We start from the raw sequence: 20,035 nt of genomic DNA, 5'->3' as shown, positions 1-20,035 counted from the left end.
GTTAAGGGTGAGTTTGTTGGCAGTTAGCCACAGATGGACTTTATTTAGCTCAGTATTTACTGTGGCATTTAGAGCAAGGGGATCAGGACTGGAGTAAATGAAGGTTGTGTCGTCAGCAAATAGAATTGGTTTGAGGTGTTGGGAGGCATTTGGAAGGTCAGTATATTGTTATAATTGGGTGGGAAGAGAAACAAACTGGTGATCCACATGGCTTTTATTTACCGAATTATACCACACCGGGTTATCGGTGACATTTACACTGTATTCACCTAATCTAAGTAGTAATTTACAATGAACCATTTACTAAGTACCATTTACAAAAGAGCATCCGCTCGAAATATTATTCACCTAACCTAAGTAATAATTAATCCAACAAAATAACTTAATCCTAACAGATATTAAATTATTACTCCCGAATGTGGAATTGTGTGAAAGAATTAAATTGCCTGTATTCAGGTACAAAACTACTGTTATCAGCAAATGTGAGATAATGAAGGCAAAATTGAAATGGTACCAGTTTGATATTGTAGATTCATTAAAGAGAATACAAGAACAATTTAGCATTTCGATTTGTATGGAAATCATTTCGATCTGCATGGAAAGGCTCCTAATTCGAGATTTTATAATTTCGGTATGTTCTGCATGGTCTTATTGGTTAGGTTAGTGCCTAGGACTATGGCTAGTGCTTTTGAGATCCAGAGGGTAAAGGAAGCAGTAAAGTAGAGCAAGAGGGCAGTGTCCACATCTGGGATGGCAGTAATGGATGTGGTGGAGGAGTAGGCTATCACAGCAGCACAGCGCATAGCCTCTACCATTGGCGCCCAAAACCACCCATCATACATGGCTGACATCACACCCACTGTCACGAATATGAAGATCTGGCACGTCACAACCGCCTCCAAGGATAATATCTGGGGGACACAAATAATATATATTACTACATTACCCGACACTAATTACATAAATAACTTTGATTTACGATAAATCTAAACTAATTCTGCAAATATTCTTGTAGGGCCTCATAATGTACTTACATTATGCATCCAGCATTTCTTCGCCCCATAATTTCGTTGATTATTTAAAAATATCAGAAAGCTAAAAATGGGTTGAACTTGTGGGATTAATATAATTTGCTGTAAATTCTGAATTAATTTGCTCGCCTCCCTAAGTGAAGATAGGACGGTAGTCGTATCAGACTTAGGTGCCAGGCGGATGTGTCGTGGAGTGCTCTTGAGACCACATGCTAAGCAAACTGAGTAAGATCAAATAATATCACATTGCCTGTCAGAATATGGAGAAGGCGGTTTGCCTCAGCAACAGGAGAACCTCTGGGAACTCTTCTCTTACAAAGAACATCGTATGCATAATAAAAACCAAGAAAATGGAAGAAAGCTCGTGGGGAAGCACTGTCCCGTTTTCTGATTTGGTTCCTTTGGTTAGGAGAGGACACGTTAAATTAACAGTTTTCTTGGGAAACCTTAGGAGAGGCTGCTGGGAGAACCAATGGGAGACTGCTATGCGTGCAGGCCTTTTCAGGTGAGCGAGGACCAATAAAAAGAAATTATCATACAGGTAAAAAGTGAAACCGAGAGTGGGATGAGAAACGAATTGTAATGATCAATGACGGGACCGGGTCATTTGAGGTCTCAAAAGGAAAACGTCACCAGACAGATGTAGGGTGTTCCTCGGTCATACATACATAACAGATGGAACCGACGTGGCAGTGGGAAGTATTAAATTATCAGTGGAGTAATAAATTTACTTGAACTTTATGAGCATAGTGGAACCATAGTTGAAGTAAATACACACAGAAATCACAATAACGTAATACATCAAACGAACAAATCTTCAAGGGACGTGATGAGGATTAGACCCAGCGCATGGGATGTTTCCAAATTCGCCTTAGTCAACTGAACATGGTCAAAAGAATTGCAACCGGGAGTGCTACTGCTACACTAGGATCCCAAATTGGGGTTTCACACAATTCCCCATGCCTCTATCACGGACTTTGTTCGTTTAAATGTCAATAATTAGCAAACAAGGTGCGTAATGAAGACAAAAACTCTGAATTAAGAGCAAATGGAGACAAGAAACTGTAAAGGCCTTACCTGGAAGTTGAAGCACATCAGCTGTTGAGCGATGAACGACAGCGCCATGTGAGTGGAGACATACATAAATTGCCACAGTGGCAGTTGGGGGTCGTACTTGGGCCTGGGAGCCTGGACGTCGGTGAAGGTGAGAGGGTCCCCTAGACGAGGTGTCCCCGGGGCCCAGCCGGGGCCGTAGAACACAGACCTCAGTGAGTCTCCCCAACTGCTCATGCTTCTTGCCTTCCGGTAAACTTCAGCGAAGTAGAAGAACTGTGCAGATAAATTTCTAATATGTAAAACAGATTTACAAAGGCCGCTTACCACAAAATGATGGCGAGTTCAAGAAAATATTGGGGAAACTCCAAGCACGGTATACATAAGAGCTATATTTATATCAGATGGATAAATTGTTATGAATTTCTGATCACCTAAAACAAAAGTGTACAGAAAAAATATTTAGAGTACTTATTTAAGTCCACTAGTTAAAAGATATTCCTCTATTGTACATAATTATGCATGTGTTCGGCAAAATGAGTAAAATTGTTGATAACATACTTGATGCCAGAGAACGTTATGTGTCTGGGGCTGCTGTGTCAAGCCGTAGACTATCTCCTCCTGGTCTCTCTCTCCCTCAAAGGTGCCAAAGATGCGGTCCCAGATGATTAACACACTGGCGTAGTTTTTATCCAGGCACCACTTGTTAGCTCCTGGATATAAACAATTAGTCTGTTAAAGTATTATGCTAAACATAAATCTTTCAGATAAAATGATTCTACTAATATCTCATTAGTTACAAACGAACAAAAGGTTTGGAGGCATAAAAAAGTAGACGCATTGCACCAGACCTACCATGATGGACGCGGTGATGGGAAGGTGTCATGAAAATCCAGCCTATTGGTCCGAGGCTGCCAATGTACTCTGTATGCACCCAAATCTGGAACACATAATTTAAAGCAATGTGGACAACGACAGAGGGTAGCGGAAATCCTAGTAGAGCCAGAGGTTGGTAGCAACACATATTGGCGGGTCGCTGGAACATTGATATGCGTGTCGCCGTGGCAAAGTCGAAGTCTTCAGAAGAGTGGTGGACCTGATGTATTGCCCAAAGGACATTCAGTTCTGAAAGTGGAGAAACAAATTCACACTATCTTTACATAGATATAGCATAGAAAAAGCACACTATCTTTACATAGATAATTGACCAAGATAACAGTTAACGTTTTACATACCATGGTTAGCTCTGTGGATCCAATAGTAGCAGAAGTCAACGAATATGAAGGCGCCAAACCAGGTATAAGGCGAGTCCCAGGGTAGTTCCCACAGGCGGTACTGGTAGAGCATCTGGTAGCTTGCCACACCAAACGATGCAGTCACTAATCTGAAAGCACAGACGTGAAATTAATTTTCTTCGAAGTTAAGTACTCATGTACTTAACAGTACATGTTAAACATACATATTATTATTACTATTTAGAACCTTTAAGCCTCCCTCCGAACGCAACACAGTGCGTTCCCTCCCTTACCCTGCAGACTCGTGAAGGATGCCAATTCCAAAAGACGAGAAAACTTGGTTGACTCTGGCAGGGCGGCCCATCAGGTAGCGCGCTATCACCTCCGCAAAGACAATCGTTACGACCAGTGGAACTGCCTGAAATACACAGATTTATTATAGCTGTCTTATGTTAATATACTAAATTCACATCTTAGCTGACATTTAGATGCGAACTTACATGCAGAAATATTTCCTAATTATTTAATATAATAGAGGACACGATTATGTAGTTGATTTAGTCAATATGATGCAAATGTTAACAATAAAGGTACCTCTTGAACGTATTCGGGGACTTCTTCAATATGTCTGAAGGTTGACCTGCTCGGGTGGACCAAGTACAGCATCCTAGCCATTCGCTCAATCAGGAACCACCCCATCGCTGTTGCACACAAAAGCGAAACGTTAACTCGGAAATTGTGAAACGTTATTAAATATATAATATATACATAAATAATACTAATTCTGTTAATACACATTTTTTTATAAATATATTTTTCAAAAGATAAAATGTGTTAAGCCTATACCAAGGAAAAAGTTGGATATGTTCAAGATGAAAATTGAGATAATATTAACATATAACAGTGTGTAAAAAGTGTGCATTTAAAATAAACAAATAAAAGGTCGAATAATTAATTGTGGTGCTTACTGGTGAAGTTGTGTGCCGCCATGGGCCACTGTGGAGGACACTGGTGCTTCTACACTCACCAGTTGGTCATCAACTGAGACAACGACGTTGTGTGCTGCTTTAGATTTAGCTACTCAGAACGAAGTGTCCATGTAGCACGGGCTATGGTGAGCCTTTGTGAGAGAGACGCCAGTTTCTCCCTACTTTAAACACACTTGGTCAGGTGGGTGGTGGTTTGACACCGATTTCATTGTCTGGACTAGGAAGCCTATTAAGCTTAACACAAGAATCAAGGAAAGTGCAGAGGGCCTATTAGCCCATACGTGGCAGCTCCTATATATATCTACACAAACTCATTAGAGTACTAATTTAACAATGAAAGAATGATTGAAATTTTAGGCCTATTGGTTCATTCGATGAATTGAAAGAATTTCATCAGGCAATGGGATGTAGTCATTGCGCAAATTCGCCTTGGCTATAGACACATCTGGCAGGTTAGTGAGGCTGAGCCACTACCAGAATACTCAAATTATAAACTCTGTGATAAACCTTTAATGTATTCACTGGAACACTATGTTGCTGAAAGCGAAACCGTAAAAGACTTTAGACCTCATGGCCTATTGTACCACCAACTGTGTAAATGTTTCATTGACTCAGGTGTTTTGGACGACATGCTAACATTTTATACAAAACTTGCTTATCCATTTTATAGAATGAAGAACAATTTTATATATATTACTTCTAAGCTGCATCACGTATGAACCCATCCCTGTCCTTGTGTGGCAGTGCATAATAGAAAGCTGTTTTCACATATTCATACATTAACTAAAACATTGATTGTAACCATGATATGTGCTTCAGAATACAGTTTAGATTTATTGTCTTGCGTATGACCCTCTGTCCTGCGTGACAGTGAATACCAGCATTATCCTCACTTTAATAAGAATTAATTGAAGTCCTCAGTTTAGGCAAAATTGTAATTCATTTTGTAAAATTTTTTTTTTAATAATAATCAATCCAAAATGTATGTATGTATGTATGTATGTATGTATGTATGTATGTATGTATGTATGTATGTATGTATGTATGTATGTATGTATGTATGTATGTATAAGAACTTAAGAACAAAGGTAACTGCAGAAGGCCTATTGGCCCATACGAGGCAGCTCCTATTTATAACAATCCAATCCCACTGACATACAAGTCCAACTCACGTTTAAAACAACCGAGGGACCCCACCTCCTCCATGTTACGCGATAATTGATTCCACAAATCAACAACCCTGTTACTAAATCAGTATTTACCCAAGTCTTTCCTAAATCGTTGTTGTTGTTGTTAAAGATTTTGCTATTCAGGACGAAGTGTCCATGTAGCACGGGCTATGGTGAGCCCGTAATTGAGTTTGGTTATACATGATAACCTTTTTCCTGTGATATTTAGGTCTAAGTTTAAAATGGAGGAGAGGACTTCTCCATTCTCCCTGCTTATTTGTCGCTTCTGTTTTATTGCACTGGTTTTAATCTTGTTTTATTAACATTATCTTGGTGGCGGATGTAGATGCAGATATGCTCACTAATGAGTCCCAAACCTCAACAGCTTTTCTAATCATTGTAGTCGCGGTGGAATGTGCATCTAATGCAGCTGCTGTCGTTGGATTAATGTTGAGTTTGATGCGCAGGGCTTCAGTAGCTTCACATTCCCGTAAGTAGTGTAATAGTGGCGTCTCTGCCTCAGTTTCACAGATGTGACACTCTTTAACTATTGGGTTCATTACCTCCCAGCAGCACTTGTACCCAAGTCTGAGTCTGTGTATGGCTACTGCAATGTCTCTGGATATTTTTTTGCCAAGCTTGAAAGAGGAGTAACCAGTGGCTTGTTCATACCATATCGCAGTGGATCTTCCTTCCGCTACTTTGGCTCTGTGGCGACTTTTGATATTTTTTTTTATATTTTGATAATTCCTAAATCTAAACTTATCCAATTTATACCCATTGTTTCGTGTTTTGTCTTGTGTTCATACTTTTAATACCATAAGAACAAGGCAACTGCAGAAGGCCTTTTGGCCCTTACGAGGCAGGTACTATTTATAACCAGCCAATCCCACTCATATACATGTCCAACCCAAGTTTGACACAATCGTTTTGGTCCCAATCGAGGGACCCCACCTCCACCACGTTACGTGGTAATTGGTTCCACAAATCAACAACCCTGTTACCGAACCAGTATTTACTCAAGTCTTTCCTAAATCTAAATTTATCCAATTTATACCCATTGTTTTGTGTTCTGTCTTGTGTTAATTCTTTTAATACCCTATTAATATTCCCTTTGTTATGTCCATTCATCCACTGATAAATCTCTATAATGTCACCCCTAACTCTTCGCCTTCCAAGCGAATACAATTTAAGCTTTGTTAATCTTTCCTCATATAAAAGATTTCTAAATTGGAGAATTAACTTTGTCATCGTATAACGAAGGAGGAGACCAGCAGTAAAGGGACCTCGTCTTGGAGAGTTGCGAAAGACAGGGGCCTTAAGAAGACTTTGATAAAGCCGCCTTCAAACGCCATAGCAACTTCAAATTCATTTGACGTTTTGGAGGACGAGTGCTGTGGAGAGACTGTGGATCGCGCAAAAGGGAAAGCAACGAAGAGAAAGGAAGCGCAGGCCCCTCAGAAAGTGAAGGAAGTACCTAAGCAAACATTAGTTGTGGGAGATTCCCAGATAAGGTATTTGGATAGAACGTTTTGTGCTAGAGATAGGGGGAACAGGTTAAGGGTTTGCTATCCCGGAGCTGGCATTGGTGATATTATAAACAACATGAATGATATTATGGCTGGTAATGGGAACAATCCCATTATTTGCATTAGCGTGGGAGGAAATGATGTTGGTCGAGTAAGGAGTGAGGAACTGATTCAGAGGTATAAAACAGCCATAGAGTTAGTTAGGAGCAAGGGAGGAATCCCGATCATATGTGGCATTCTTCCAAGAAAGGGAGTGGGAAATGAATGGATATCGAGGGCACTTGGTGTCAATTGCCGGCTGGAAAGATATTGCAAATCAAATGCAATATCTTTCATAGACAACTGGGAACACTTCTATGGAAGAAATGAAATGTATGCTCGTGATGGGGTGCATCTATCGAGAGCTGGGGTTGTTGCTGTTGCGAACTCGCTAGAAGAAGTGGTTAGAGGTGTTTGTTTGGGTTTAAACTGTTAGTAGATAGAGGTATGGGAATTGATTTGGAGGAAGGAGGTAATAAAAGTATGTGTTTGTGGGAGAAAGGAATTGGCAAAACGATCAGGGAAAGAGAAGGTCCGCAAAATAACAATTCACTTAGGGTATATTACACTAACAGTAGAAGTCTAAGAAATAAAATTAACGAATTAAATGCTCTTGTCTGCACAGAAAAAATAGATATTATTGCACTTACCGAAACGTGGATGAATGTAGAAAATAGAGAACTATTAGCTGAATATCAAATATATGGATTTAAACTATTTCACACAGATAGATATATTAGACGAGGAGATGGAGTAGCCATATATGTTAGGGACAATTTGAAATGTAGTCTCAAAGAGGGAATCAAAACAGAGCCACACACAGAAACTATTTGGATTGAATTAAACGAAAAAGCTAATAATATTATAATAGGAGTAATATATAGGCCACCAAATTTAGACAGAATGGAAGCAAAGCATCTATGGGATGAAATATCTAGAGCATCTAGATCTAACAGTATTTATGTCATGGGTGACTTTAATTTTAGCGGAATAAACTGGTTGAACAAAACAGGGAATAGTGAAGCAGAAGATTTTCTAGAATTAATTGACGATTGCTTTCTTACGCAACACATTAAGGAACCAACACGGGAAAATAATATTTTAGATTTAGTGTTAACTAACAGGGAAACACAAATTAATGACATCGAAATAGGGAGTGAGCTAGGGAGCAGTGATCACAAAGAAATCAGATTTAGCATAGAATGGAATAGACCAGTAGGAGAAAATTCTGTTAAAGTGCCAGATTTTCGAAAAGCTGATTTTAATAGCCTAAGAAATTTCTTGGGTCAAATTGATTGGAAAGGCTTGGGTATGGGGTGTGGGCCGGTCTTGGAGCGAGACATGAACCCAGCGATAGGTGACTTAAATGGGGATTTCGATGTGGATTCAATATATAACTTATTTAAGAATATTCTAAACAAAGCACAGGAACGTAGTATACCATACAAATTGAATAGATCGTATACTAATGACCCAAAGTGGATAACAAAGAATTTGAAGAACCTTATAGGTAAAAAGAGAGCTTGGTACAAAAGGATTAAAAATGGGGAGGTCACTTTAGAACAGGAATTCGTACAACTGGTTAGAAATGTTAAAAAAGAGATAAGGAAAGCAAAAAGAAACTATGAAGTTCGCATAGCAGGGCAAGCAAAGACAAATCCTAAAGGGTTTTTTCAGTTATATCGTACTAAGACTAGGGAAAGGATAGGTCCATTAAAAACTGAGACAGGTCAAATAACAGATAGTGATGAAGAGATGAGTAGTATTTTTAATAAATATTTTGTATCTGTATTTACTAAAGAGGAACTTAACAATATGCCTTCAGCCGAACAAGTCTATGTGGGTGGGGACGAGGACAGGTTGACGAGTTTAGCAGTTACCAGGGAGGATGTTCTTAAACAAATAGTAAAACTCAAACCAAACAAATCCCCAGGGCCGGATGAAGTGTTTGCTAGGGTGCTTAAAGAATGCAAAGAGGAGCTTTGTGACCCACTGTCAACCATATTTAATAAATCAATAGAGTCAGGCAGAGTGCCAGAGTTTTGGAAAGTTGCTAATGTGATACCAGTTTTTAAGAAAGGAGATAGATCACTTGCGTCTAACTATCGACCAATTAGCCTAACGTCTATTGTGGGAAAGTTACTCGAATCTATAATAGCAAATAAAATTCGTCTTCATCTTGAAAAACATAAATTAATAATTGAGTCGCAACATGGTTTTATAAATGGCCGTTCATGTTTAACAAATTTGTTATCTTTTTATTCTAGCATTGTTGAGGCAGTTGATAGTGGTAAGGATTGCGATGTTGTATACCTTGACTTTAGCAAAGCTTTTGATACAGTGCCACATGAAAGACTGATTAAAAAGATAGAGTCTCATGGTATTGGGGGTGCTATATTAAGCTGGATTAGGGCATGGCTATACCAAAGGAAACAGAGAGTTAGTATAAATGGAATCAAGTCAGAGTGGGAAAATGTTGTAAGTGGAGTGCCTCAAGGCTCTGTCCTGGGACCTCTGTTGTTTATAATATATATAAATGATTTAGATTCAGGTTTGAGTAGCAACATTTGCAAATTTGCCGATGATACGAAAATCGGTAGGGAAATTAATTCGGAGGAGGACTCACTATCACTTCAAGTTGATCTAGATAGGGTTTTGAAATGGTCAAAGGATTGGCAGATGCAGTTTAATGCTGATAAATGTAAAGTTCTGAGGTTAGGTAATGATGATAGAGTTACAAGATACGAGCTAGATGGTGTTGTGATTGCGAAGTCGGATTGCGAAAGGGATCTGGGAGTTATGATTAGTAAGAATTTAAAACAAAAGGATCAATGCATAAATGTTCGTAATAAGGCAAATCGGACACTTGGATTTATTAATCGCAGCGTTAGTAACAAGACACCTGGTGTGGTTCTCAAGCTATATCTTGCTCTAGTTAGGCCCCATTTAGATTATGCAGTTCAGTTTTGGTCGCCATATTATAGAATGGATATAAATTCACTTGAACGTGTCCAGCGTAGGATGACTAAGTTAATTCCCCAAATTAGAAATCTTTCATATGAAGAAAGATTAACAAAGCTTAAGTTGCATTCACTGGAAAGGCGAAGAGTTAGGGGTGACATGATAGAGGTTTACAAGTGGATGAATGGACATAACCGGGGGGATATTAATAGGGTATTAAAAGTATCAACACAGGACAGAACACGAAACAATGGATATAAATTGGATAAGTTTAGATTTAGGAAAGACTTGGGTAAATACTGGTTCAGTAACAGGGTTGTTGATTTGTGGAACCAATTGCCGCGTAACATTGTGGAGGTGGGGTCCCTCGATTGTTTCAAGCACGGGTTGGACAAGTATATGAGTGGGATTGGGTGGTTATAGAATAGGAGCTGCCTCGTATGGGCCAATAGGCCTTCTGCAGTTGCCTTTGTTCTTGTGTTCTTGTGTTGTGTGTTGGACACTTTCATAAAAGCATAAGAACATAAGAACAAAGGTAACTGCAGAAGGCCTATTGGCCCATACGAGGCAGCTCCTATCTATAACCACCCAATCCCATTCATATACTTGTCCAACCCGCGCTTGAAACAATCGAGGGACCCCACCTCCACCACGTTACGCGGTAATTGGTTCCACAAATCAACAACCCTGTTACTGAACCAGTATTTACCCAAGTCTTTCCTTAATCTAAACTTATCCAATTTATACCCATTGTTTCGTGTTCTGTCTTGTGTTGATACTTTTAATGCCCTATTAATATCCCCTTTGTTATGTCCATTCATCCACTTGTAAACCTCTATCATGTCACCCCTAACTCTTCAACTTTCCAGTGAATGCAACTTTAGCTTTGTTAATCTTTCTTCATATGAAAGATTTCTAATTTGGGGAATTAACTTAGTCATCCTACGTTGGACACGTTCAAGTGAATTTATATCCATTCTATAATACGGCGACCAAAACTGAACTGCATAATCTAAATGGGGCCTAACCAGAGCAAGATATAGCTTAAGAACCACACCGGGAGTCTTGTTACTAACGCTTCGATTAATAAATCCCAGTGTCCTATTCGCCTTATCACGAACATTCATGCATTGATCCTTTTGTTTTAAATTCTTACTAATCATAACTCCCAGATCCCTTTCGCAATCCGACTTCGCAATCTCAACACCATCTAGCTCGTATCTTGTAACTCTATCATCATTACCTATCCTCAGAACTTTATATTTATCAGCATTAAACTGCATTTGCCAATCCTTTGACCATTTCAAAACCCTATCTAGATCAACTTGAAGTGATAGTGAGTCATCCTCCAAATTAATTTCCCTACCGATTTTCAAGTCAGTCAAGTGCTGTCACCGTGAGAGGTTGTGTTAGCTGGAGCTCTGGAGTAACATTATTATTGCAATAATGGAAAGATTAGTGAAGGATTTGGTGAGTCTGGTTGGAGCTCTGAGAGCAGAGATGGATTCCCTGCGGGAGGAGGTACGACGGCTGAGACTTCGGGAGGAAACGAGGGAGGAGACCAGTGTTGACGAGACCTCATCGTGGAGAGTCGTGAAGGACAGGGGTCTTAAGAAGACCTTGACAAGGCCGCCTACAGACGCCCTAAGGACAGCAAATTCATTTGCCGTGTTGGAGGACGAGTGCTGTGGTGAGCCTGCAGGGAGGAAATCAGCGAGGAGCGGCGGAGCGCAGGCCCCTCAGGCTGCTCAGAAAGTTAAGGAGGTACCGAAGCGAATCTTGGTTGTTGGAGATTCCCAGGTGGTTTATTTAGACAGAACGTTTTGTGCCAGAGATAGGGGGAACAGATAAAGGGTTTGCTATCCGGGAGCTGGAATTGGTGATATTGTTGGAAACATGAATGATATTATGACAGGAAATGGGAACAAACCCATTATTTGTATTAGAGCAAAGGGTAATGATGTTGGGCGAGTTAGGAGTGAGGAAGTAATACTGAGATTCAGGACAGCCATTGAATTAGTTAGGAGCAAGGGAGGAATCCCGATCATATGTGGCATTCTTCCAAGAAAGGGATTGGGAAATGAATGGATGTCGAAGGCACTTGGTGTCAATTGCCGGCTGGAAAGATATTGCAAATCAAATGCAATATCTTTCATAGACAACTGGGAACACTTCTATTGAAGAAATGAAATGTATGCTCGTGATGGGGTGCATCTATCGAGGGCTGGGGTTGTTGCTGTTGCGAACTCGTTGGAACCAGTGGTTAGAGGCGTTTGTTTGGGTTTAAACAGTTAGTAGATAGTGGTATGGGAATTGATTTGGAGGAAGGAGGTAATAAAAGTATGTGTTCGTGGGAGAAAAGAATTGGTAAAATGATCAGGGAAAGAAAAGGGCCTCAAAATAACAATTCACTTAGAATATATTACACTAACAGTAAAAGTCTAAGAAATAAAATTAATGAATTAAATGCTCTTGTCTGCACAGAAAAAAATAGATATTATTGCACTTACCGAAACGTGGATGAATGTAGAAAATAGAGAACTATTAGCTGAATATCAGATAAATGGATTTAAACTATTTCACACAGATAGATATATTAGACGAGAAGGGGGAGTAGCCATATATGTTTGGGACAATTTGAAATGTAGTCTCAAAGAGGGAATCAAAACTGAGCCACACACAGAAACTATTTGGATAGAATTAAACGAAAAAGCAAATAATATTATAATAGGAGTTATATATAGGCCACCAAATTTAGACAGAATGGAAGCAAAGCATCTATGGGATGAAATATCTAGAGCATCTAGATCTAACAGTGTTTATGTCATGGGTGACTTTAATTTTAGTGGAATAAACTGGGTGAATAAAACAGGGAATAGTGAAGCAGAAGATTTTCTAAAATTAATTGACGATTGATTTCTTACGTAACACATTAAGGAACCAACGCGGGAAAATAATATTTTAGATTTAGTGTTAACTAACAGGGAAACACAAATTAATGACATCGAAATAGGGAGTGAGCTAGGGAACAAAGTAATCAGATTTAGCATAGAATGGAATAGACCTGTAGGAGAAAATTCTGTTAAAGTGCCAGATTTTCGAAAAGCTGATTTTAATAGCCAAAGAAATTTTTTGGGTCAAATTGATTGGAAAGTCTTGGGTATGGGGTGTGGGCCGGTCTTAGAGCGAGACATGAACCCAGCGATAGTTGACGTAAAAGGGGATTTCGATGTGGATTTAATATATAACTTATTTAAAAATATTCTAAACAAAGCACAGGAACGTAGTATACCATACAAATTGAATAGATCGAATACTAATGACCCAAAGTGGATAACAGATAATTTAAAGAACCTTATAGGTAATATGGCTTCAACCCCCCCCCCCCCCAAAAAAGCACTAACGATGCACTTATTAGTATGCTTAACTCGATTCACACAGCTCTTGATAAAAATGAGTTCCCTGTTGGGTTATTTGTGGACCTGCGTAAGGCTTTTGACACTGTCAACCACCAAAACCTTCTTCTTAAATTACATCATTATGGAGTCAGAGGACACTCCCTGCAATACCTCAAATCCTACCTTACTGACAGGCTCCAGAATGTTTCTGTGAATAATTCAATTTCTCCCACCCTACCCATCAACATTGGTGTTCCTCAGGGCAGCATACTTGGCCCTCTCCTCTTTCTCATCTACATTAATGACCTTCCAAATGCCTCCCAACACCTCAAACCAATTCTATTTGCTGACGACACAACCTTCATTTACTAGAGTCCTGACCCTCTTGCTCTAAATGCCACAGTAAACACTGAGCTAAATAAAGTCCATCTTTGGCTAACTGCCAACAAACTCACCCTTAACATTGACAAAACTTTCTATATTCTGTTTGGCAATAAATCCTCTAATCAAATAAATCTCAAAATAAACAATACCCAAATTTGTAACAAATTAGATGGCAAATTCCTTGGCATTCTCATTGACCACAAGCTGAATTTCCAGGGACACATTCTAAATATATCAAAAAAAGTTTCAAAAACTGTTGGCATTCTTTCTAAGATCAGATATTATGTACCCCGCCCTGCCCTGGTGACTCTCTATTACTCCCTCATCTATCCATATCTCAACTATGGTATTTGTGTTTGGGGTTCTACTACCCCAAGGTGCTATATTAAGCTGGATTAGGGCATGGCTATACCAAAAAAAACAGAGAGTTAGTATAAATGGAGTCAAGTCAGAGTGGGAAAATGTTGTAAGTGGAGTGCCTCAAGGCTCTGTCCTGGGACCTCTGTTGTTTATAATATATATAAATGATTTAGATTCAGGTTTGAGTAGCAACATTTGCAAATTTGCCGATGATACGAAAATCGGTAGTGAAATTAATTCGGAGGAGGACTCACTATCACTTCAAGTTGATCAAGATAGGGTTTTGAAATGGTCAAAGGATTGGCAGATGCAGTTTAATGCTGATAAATGTAAAGTTCTGAGGTTAGGTAATGATGATAGAGTTACAAGATACGAGCTAGATGGTGTTGAGATTGCGAAGTCGGATTGCGAAAGGGATCTGGGAGTTATAAGAACATAAGAACAAAGGTAACTGCAGAAGGCCTATTGGCCCATACGAGGCAGCTCCTATTCTATAACCACCCAATCCCACTCATATACTTGTCCAACCCGCGCTTGAAACAATCGAGGGACACCACCTCCGCCACGTTACGCGGCAATTGGTTCCACAAATCAACAACCCTGTTAGTGAACCAGTATTTACCCAAATCTTTCCTAAATCTAAACTTATCCAATTTATACCCATTGTTTCGTGTTCTGTCTTGTGTTGATATTTTTAATACCCTATTAATATCCCCCTGTTATGTCCATTCATCCACTTGTAAACATCTCATGTCACCCCTAACTCTTCGCCTTTCCAGTGAATGCAACTTAAACTTTGTTAATCTTTCTTCATATGAAAGATTTCTAATTTGGGGAATTAGCTTAGTCATTCTACGTTGGACACGTTCAAGTGAATTTATATCCATTCTATGGACAGGGGTCAAAAGACAGGGGTCTTTTTAAGACCCCTGTCTTTCACTACTCTCCACGGTGAGGTCTCGTCAACACTGGTCTCCTCCTTCGTTTCCTCTCGAAGTCTCAGCCGTCGTACCTCCTCCCGCAGGGAATCCATCTCTGCTCTCAGAGCTCCAACCAAACTCACCAAATCATTAACTATCCTTCCATTATTAAATAGGAGCTGCCTCGTATGGGCCTATAGGTCTTCTGCAGTTGCCTTTGTTCTTATGTTCTTATGTACCCAAAATCATTTACGTCCTCTAATTACCCAACACAAAGCTGCTATTAGGACAATATCCAACTCTGGCCCCAGACATCACTCGGTACCCCTACTCAAATCTCTGAATATGTTAGACATTAACTCACTGCACATTCTCTCATGTGTATTATACATATATAAAACGCTAAACTGTAATGCCAATCCTGACCTCAAAAGCTTCATAGAAGGTTGTAACAGAACCCATGAGCACCACACCAGAAATAAATACAGTTTTGATATTCCTAGAGTACGACTTAATCAAACTAGAAATGCTCTACAAATCAAGGGACCCAGATTGTGGAATGACCTTCCCAACCATGTTAAAGACTGTACCTCTCTCAACCAGTTTAAGATAAAAACGAAGCTATACCTAATAAATTCCTTGTAACCTACCTTACCCCTCTAGTGTCAACCAATGTATGTTTTTTTTAAAGAGCGCTGTTTGTCGACAGAATTGTATTTGTGCTGCTTTTTCAGCTATGTTTTCATTCCATGTTTTCATTTTACTCTTTATGCTCAATTAGTATTAAGCTTTAGTCATTTAATTTTTTCATGCCCGAAACGCTTTGCGTAATAGTGGCTTTAGGCATTATATGTACTAGCCCTAACTATAAATCCATCACTCTTTGTAAAATCTCTTGTATGTATGTACCTTACCTAAATAAACATTTGATTTGATTTGATTTGTTCTCAAGCTATATCTTGCTCTAGTTAGGCACCATTTAGATTATGCAGTTCAGTTTTGGTCGCCATATTATAGAATGGATATAAATTCACTTGAACGTGTCCAGCGTAGGATGACTAAGTTAATTCCCCAAATTAGAAATCTTTCATATGAAGAAAGATTAAAAAAGCTTAAGCAATTAAATTAAAATTTTAAAATTAATTAAATTTTAAGCAATTAAAAAAGCAATTTAAGCTTTGTTAATCTTTATTCATATGAAAGATTTCTAATTTGGGGAATTAACTTAGTCATCCTACCCTGGACACGTTTAAGTGAATTTATATCCATTCTATAGTACGGCGACCAAAACTGAACTGCATAATCTAAATGGGGCCTAACCAGAGCAAGATATAGCTGAAGAACCACACCAGGTGTCTTGTTACTAACGCTTCGATTAATAAATCCCAGTGTCCTATTTGCCTTATTACGAACATTCATGCATTGATCCTTTTGTTTTAAATTCTTAAGAACATTAGAACAAAGGTAACTGCAGAAGGCCTATTGGCCCATACGAGGCAGCTCCTATTTATAATCACCCAATCCCACTCATATACGTGTCCAACCCGCGCTTGAAACAATCGAGGGACCCTACCTCCACCACGCCACGCGGCAACCGGCTCCACAAATGAACAACCCTGCCATCGAACCAGTACCCACCCAAGTCCCTCCCAAATCGAAACCAATGCAATTAATACCCATTGTTTCATAAGAACATAAGAATATAAGAACAAAGGTAACTGCAGAAGGCCCACCGGCCCACACGAGGCAGCTCCCATCCACAACCACCCAATCCCACTCATACACATGTCCAACCCGCGCCCGAAACAATCGAGGGGCCCCACCTCCACCACGCCACGCGGCAACCGGCTCCACAAATGAACAACCCTGCCACCGAACCAACACCCACCCAAGTCTCTCCCAAATCCAAACCCCATCCAATCCACACCCACTGTTTCGTGCTCCGTCCTGAGTTGACACTTCCAACACCCTATCAACATCCTCCTTGTTACGTCCACTCATCCACCCGCAAACCTCCACCATGAAACCCCCAACCCCTCGCCCCCCCAGCGAACGCAACCCGAGCTCTATCAATCCCTCCTCACACGAAAGACCTCCAATTTGGGGGAACTAACTTTGTCATCCCACGCTGGACACGTTCAAGTGAACCCACATCCATTCTGAACCAAAACGGAACCAAAAACTGAACTGCACAATCTAAATGGGGCCCAACCAGAGCAAGACACAGCTGAAGAACCACACCAGGCGCCCCGTCACCAACGCCTCGACTAACAAATCCTAGTGTCCGACTCGCCCCACCACGAACATTCACACATTGATCCCCCTGTTTCAAATTCCCAATAATCACAACTCCCAGATCCCCCTCGCAATCCGACCTCGCAACCTCAACACCATCCAGCTCGCATCCTGCAACTCCACAATCATCAGCATTAAAGTGCACCCGCCAATCCCTCGACCACTCTAAAACCCTACCCAGATCAACCTGAAATGACAGCGAGCCCCCCCCCCCTCCGTGTTGACTTCCCCACCAATCCCCGCATCATCTGCAAACCTGCAGATGTCGCCACTCAAACCCGAATCCAAATCACTTATACATACCACAAACAACAGAGGTCCCAGGACAGAGCCCTGAGGCACTCCACCAACAACACCATCCCACTCTGACCCAACCCCACCCACACCAACTCTCTGTCTCCAACATAGCACCCCCAATACCATGAGCTTCCATTTTCCCAACCAGCGCCCCATGCGGCACCGCATCAAAAGCCTTGCCAAAGTCAAGGCACACAACACCACAATCCCCACCACCATCAACTGCCTCAACCACGCTGGAACAAAAAGTTAGCAAACCTGCCAAACATGAACGGCCACCCGCAAAACCACGCTGCGACTCACCTACCAATTCACGTTTTTCAAGATGGAGACGAACCGCACCTGCAACTATTGATTCAAGCAACCCTCCCACAACAGACGCCAGGCCAATTGGCCGACAGCCCGACGCAAGCGATCTATCTCCTTCCTCAAAAACCGGTACCACACCAGCCACCCTCCACGACTCCGGCACTCTGCCTAACTCCACTGACCTACCAAACATGGCAGACAGCGGCTCGGAAAGCTCCCCCCCCCCCCGCATTCCCCAAGCACCCCGGCAAACACCCCATCCGGCCCCAGGGACCTGCCTGGCCCCAGTCCCACTAACAGTTCAATTACATCCTCCCCGGCAACTACCAAACCAGTCAACCCGTCGCCGTCCCCACCCACACAGACCTGCTCGGCCGAAGGCACACTGTCAAGTTCCTCCCCAGTAAACAGATACAAAATATTTGCCAAAAACACCACTCACCTCCCTGTCACCATCCGCTACCTGACCTGTCTCAGACTTCAATGGACCCATCCCCTCCCCAGTCCCAGTTCGATACAACTGAAAAAAACCAGGACCCGACTTTGCCCGCTCTGCTACGCGAACCCCACAGCCTTCCCCCGCTTTCCCAATCTCCCCCTTAACATTTCCAACCAGCTGCACGAACTCCCACTCCAAACCGACCTCCCCACTCTTAATCCCCCTGCACCAAGCTCCCCCCCCCCACCTATAAGGTTCTTCAAATTACCCGCCACCCACCCCGGGCCACCAGCATTCGATCCATTCAATTTGCACGGTACACCACGTTCCTGTGCTTTGTTTAGAACATTCCTAAATAAGTTATACATCAAATCCACATCGAAATCCCCCCTTACGTCACCAGCGACGAAAAGACAGCGACGTCACACAGGGGGCTCCAGGAAGGCCCACGGGAGCAGATGGAACAGCGACAGGATCAGGCAGACCAACTGACGGTACCTCAAAAACCGGAGGAGGGACGGCAACAACCGGAGGAACGGCAGGCGCCGCCGGGGAAGCTGCAGCAGCAAACGGGACGCGCACCACCTCATCAACATCACCGGAGATTGCCTCCAGAGGGAGCGGCGGGAAATCCTCGTCGCGGAACAAGTTGCCAGGAGCAGCAGGGGCCTCAGAGCACTCGGCAGCCTGATGCCCCAACAAGCCACACCGGAAACAGGTACGAGGCTGCCGGGCATAATACACCCGGACGTAGTACCCCATAAGCCGGACAGAAGAAGGTATATCCGACCGCAGGCACATCCCCCAACGTGCGAATGTTTGTACGCCTCCCAGCATACCGCCCCAAGGAGAGCGTGTTCACCCACACGCTGACAACAGTACTAAAACCCCCGAAGTAACGCCGGAGGAGGTCATCAGGGAATTCCAGGGGCGCACCATGGATACTGACATAAGTCAGGGCACCACTGCGGTCCGAAATCGCCACAGAGCCGGCATCGTCTGGCAATGGCAACGTACGCCCCCCGTACCGACGGAGGAAGTCCCGGTACTCGTCCTCCCCCACGAACTTAGTAACAACCCGATGGGTCGTAACTAGCTCCACACCGTAAACAGCGTCCACCGGGACACGAAGCATGTCACACATCACCATCTCGATGGTCGGATAACCAGCCTTACAAGTGAACTCCAGGCCCACGGAGTTCACACGCTGAACAGGAGGAAGATGGCCCCCCCATGTCAGAACTGCCACGTCAACGCAGCCAGGCAGGCAACAAAACTAGTAGGGTAGGGACGCCCACACCACCCGGCGACCAAAACAGCAAACAACTCCAACAGCCACGGAGGGTCGGTAAACGTCCTCACTCCACGGCTGCTAGCAGTCGACTCCGTCACACAATGTACACACACAGTACCATCACTTTCAGATTCCTGGCTGCGCCACCAGAGGGTGCAGACGTCGAGCTCTGGCTGTCAGTTGTCGTCTGCCGTTGCTGAGTGGCGGTTGTTGTGGGGGGTGTGGAGCACCCGCTGGTCGGGGCCCCACCTGCCAGTATGGACGGGGCTGGTACTAGCTGTATTCGAAGGATAGACACAGTGCAACTGAACTTTTCTGCTGATGTGGACTGGC

At 42.1% G+C, this 20,035-nt stretch overlaps 1 protein-coding gene across 1 annotated transcript; it reads right to left on the bottom strand.

The window, feature by feature from the left end:
- Positions 1-272: 272 nt before the first annotated feature.
- LOC123769653 (alkylglycerol monooxygenase-like) lies at positions 273-19,558 on the bottom strand. Its single transcript, XM_069308958.1, has 8 exons — positions 19,437-19,558; positions 17,734-17,896; positions 3,613-3,737; positions 3,320-3,468; positions 2,940-3,209; positions 2,646-2,797; positions 2,109-2,360; positions 273-911 (listed from the first exon to the last, which is right to left on the bottom strand). The coding sequence occupies exons 1-8, from the start codon at positions 19,556-19,558 to the stop codon at positions 621-623; spliced, it is 1,524 nt and encodes a 507-aa protein (XP_069165059.1). The 3' UTR covers positions 273-620.
- Positions 19,559-20,035: the final 477 nt, after the last annotated feature.

Source organism: Procambarus clarkii, chromosome 63 (genome assembly GCF_040958095.1).
Source record: "Procambarus clarkii isolate CNS0578487 chromosome 63, FALCON_Pclarkii_2.0, whole genome shotgun sequence".
NCBI classification, from domain to species: Eukaryota; Metazoa; Arthropoda; class Malacostraca; order Decapoda; family Cambaridae; genus Procambarus; species Procambarus clarkii.
The sequence above is the reverse complement of the archived record's forward strand: the minus strand, read 5'-3'. Positions and strand labels throughout refer to the sequence as shown.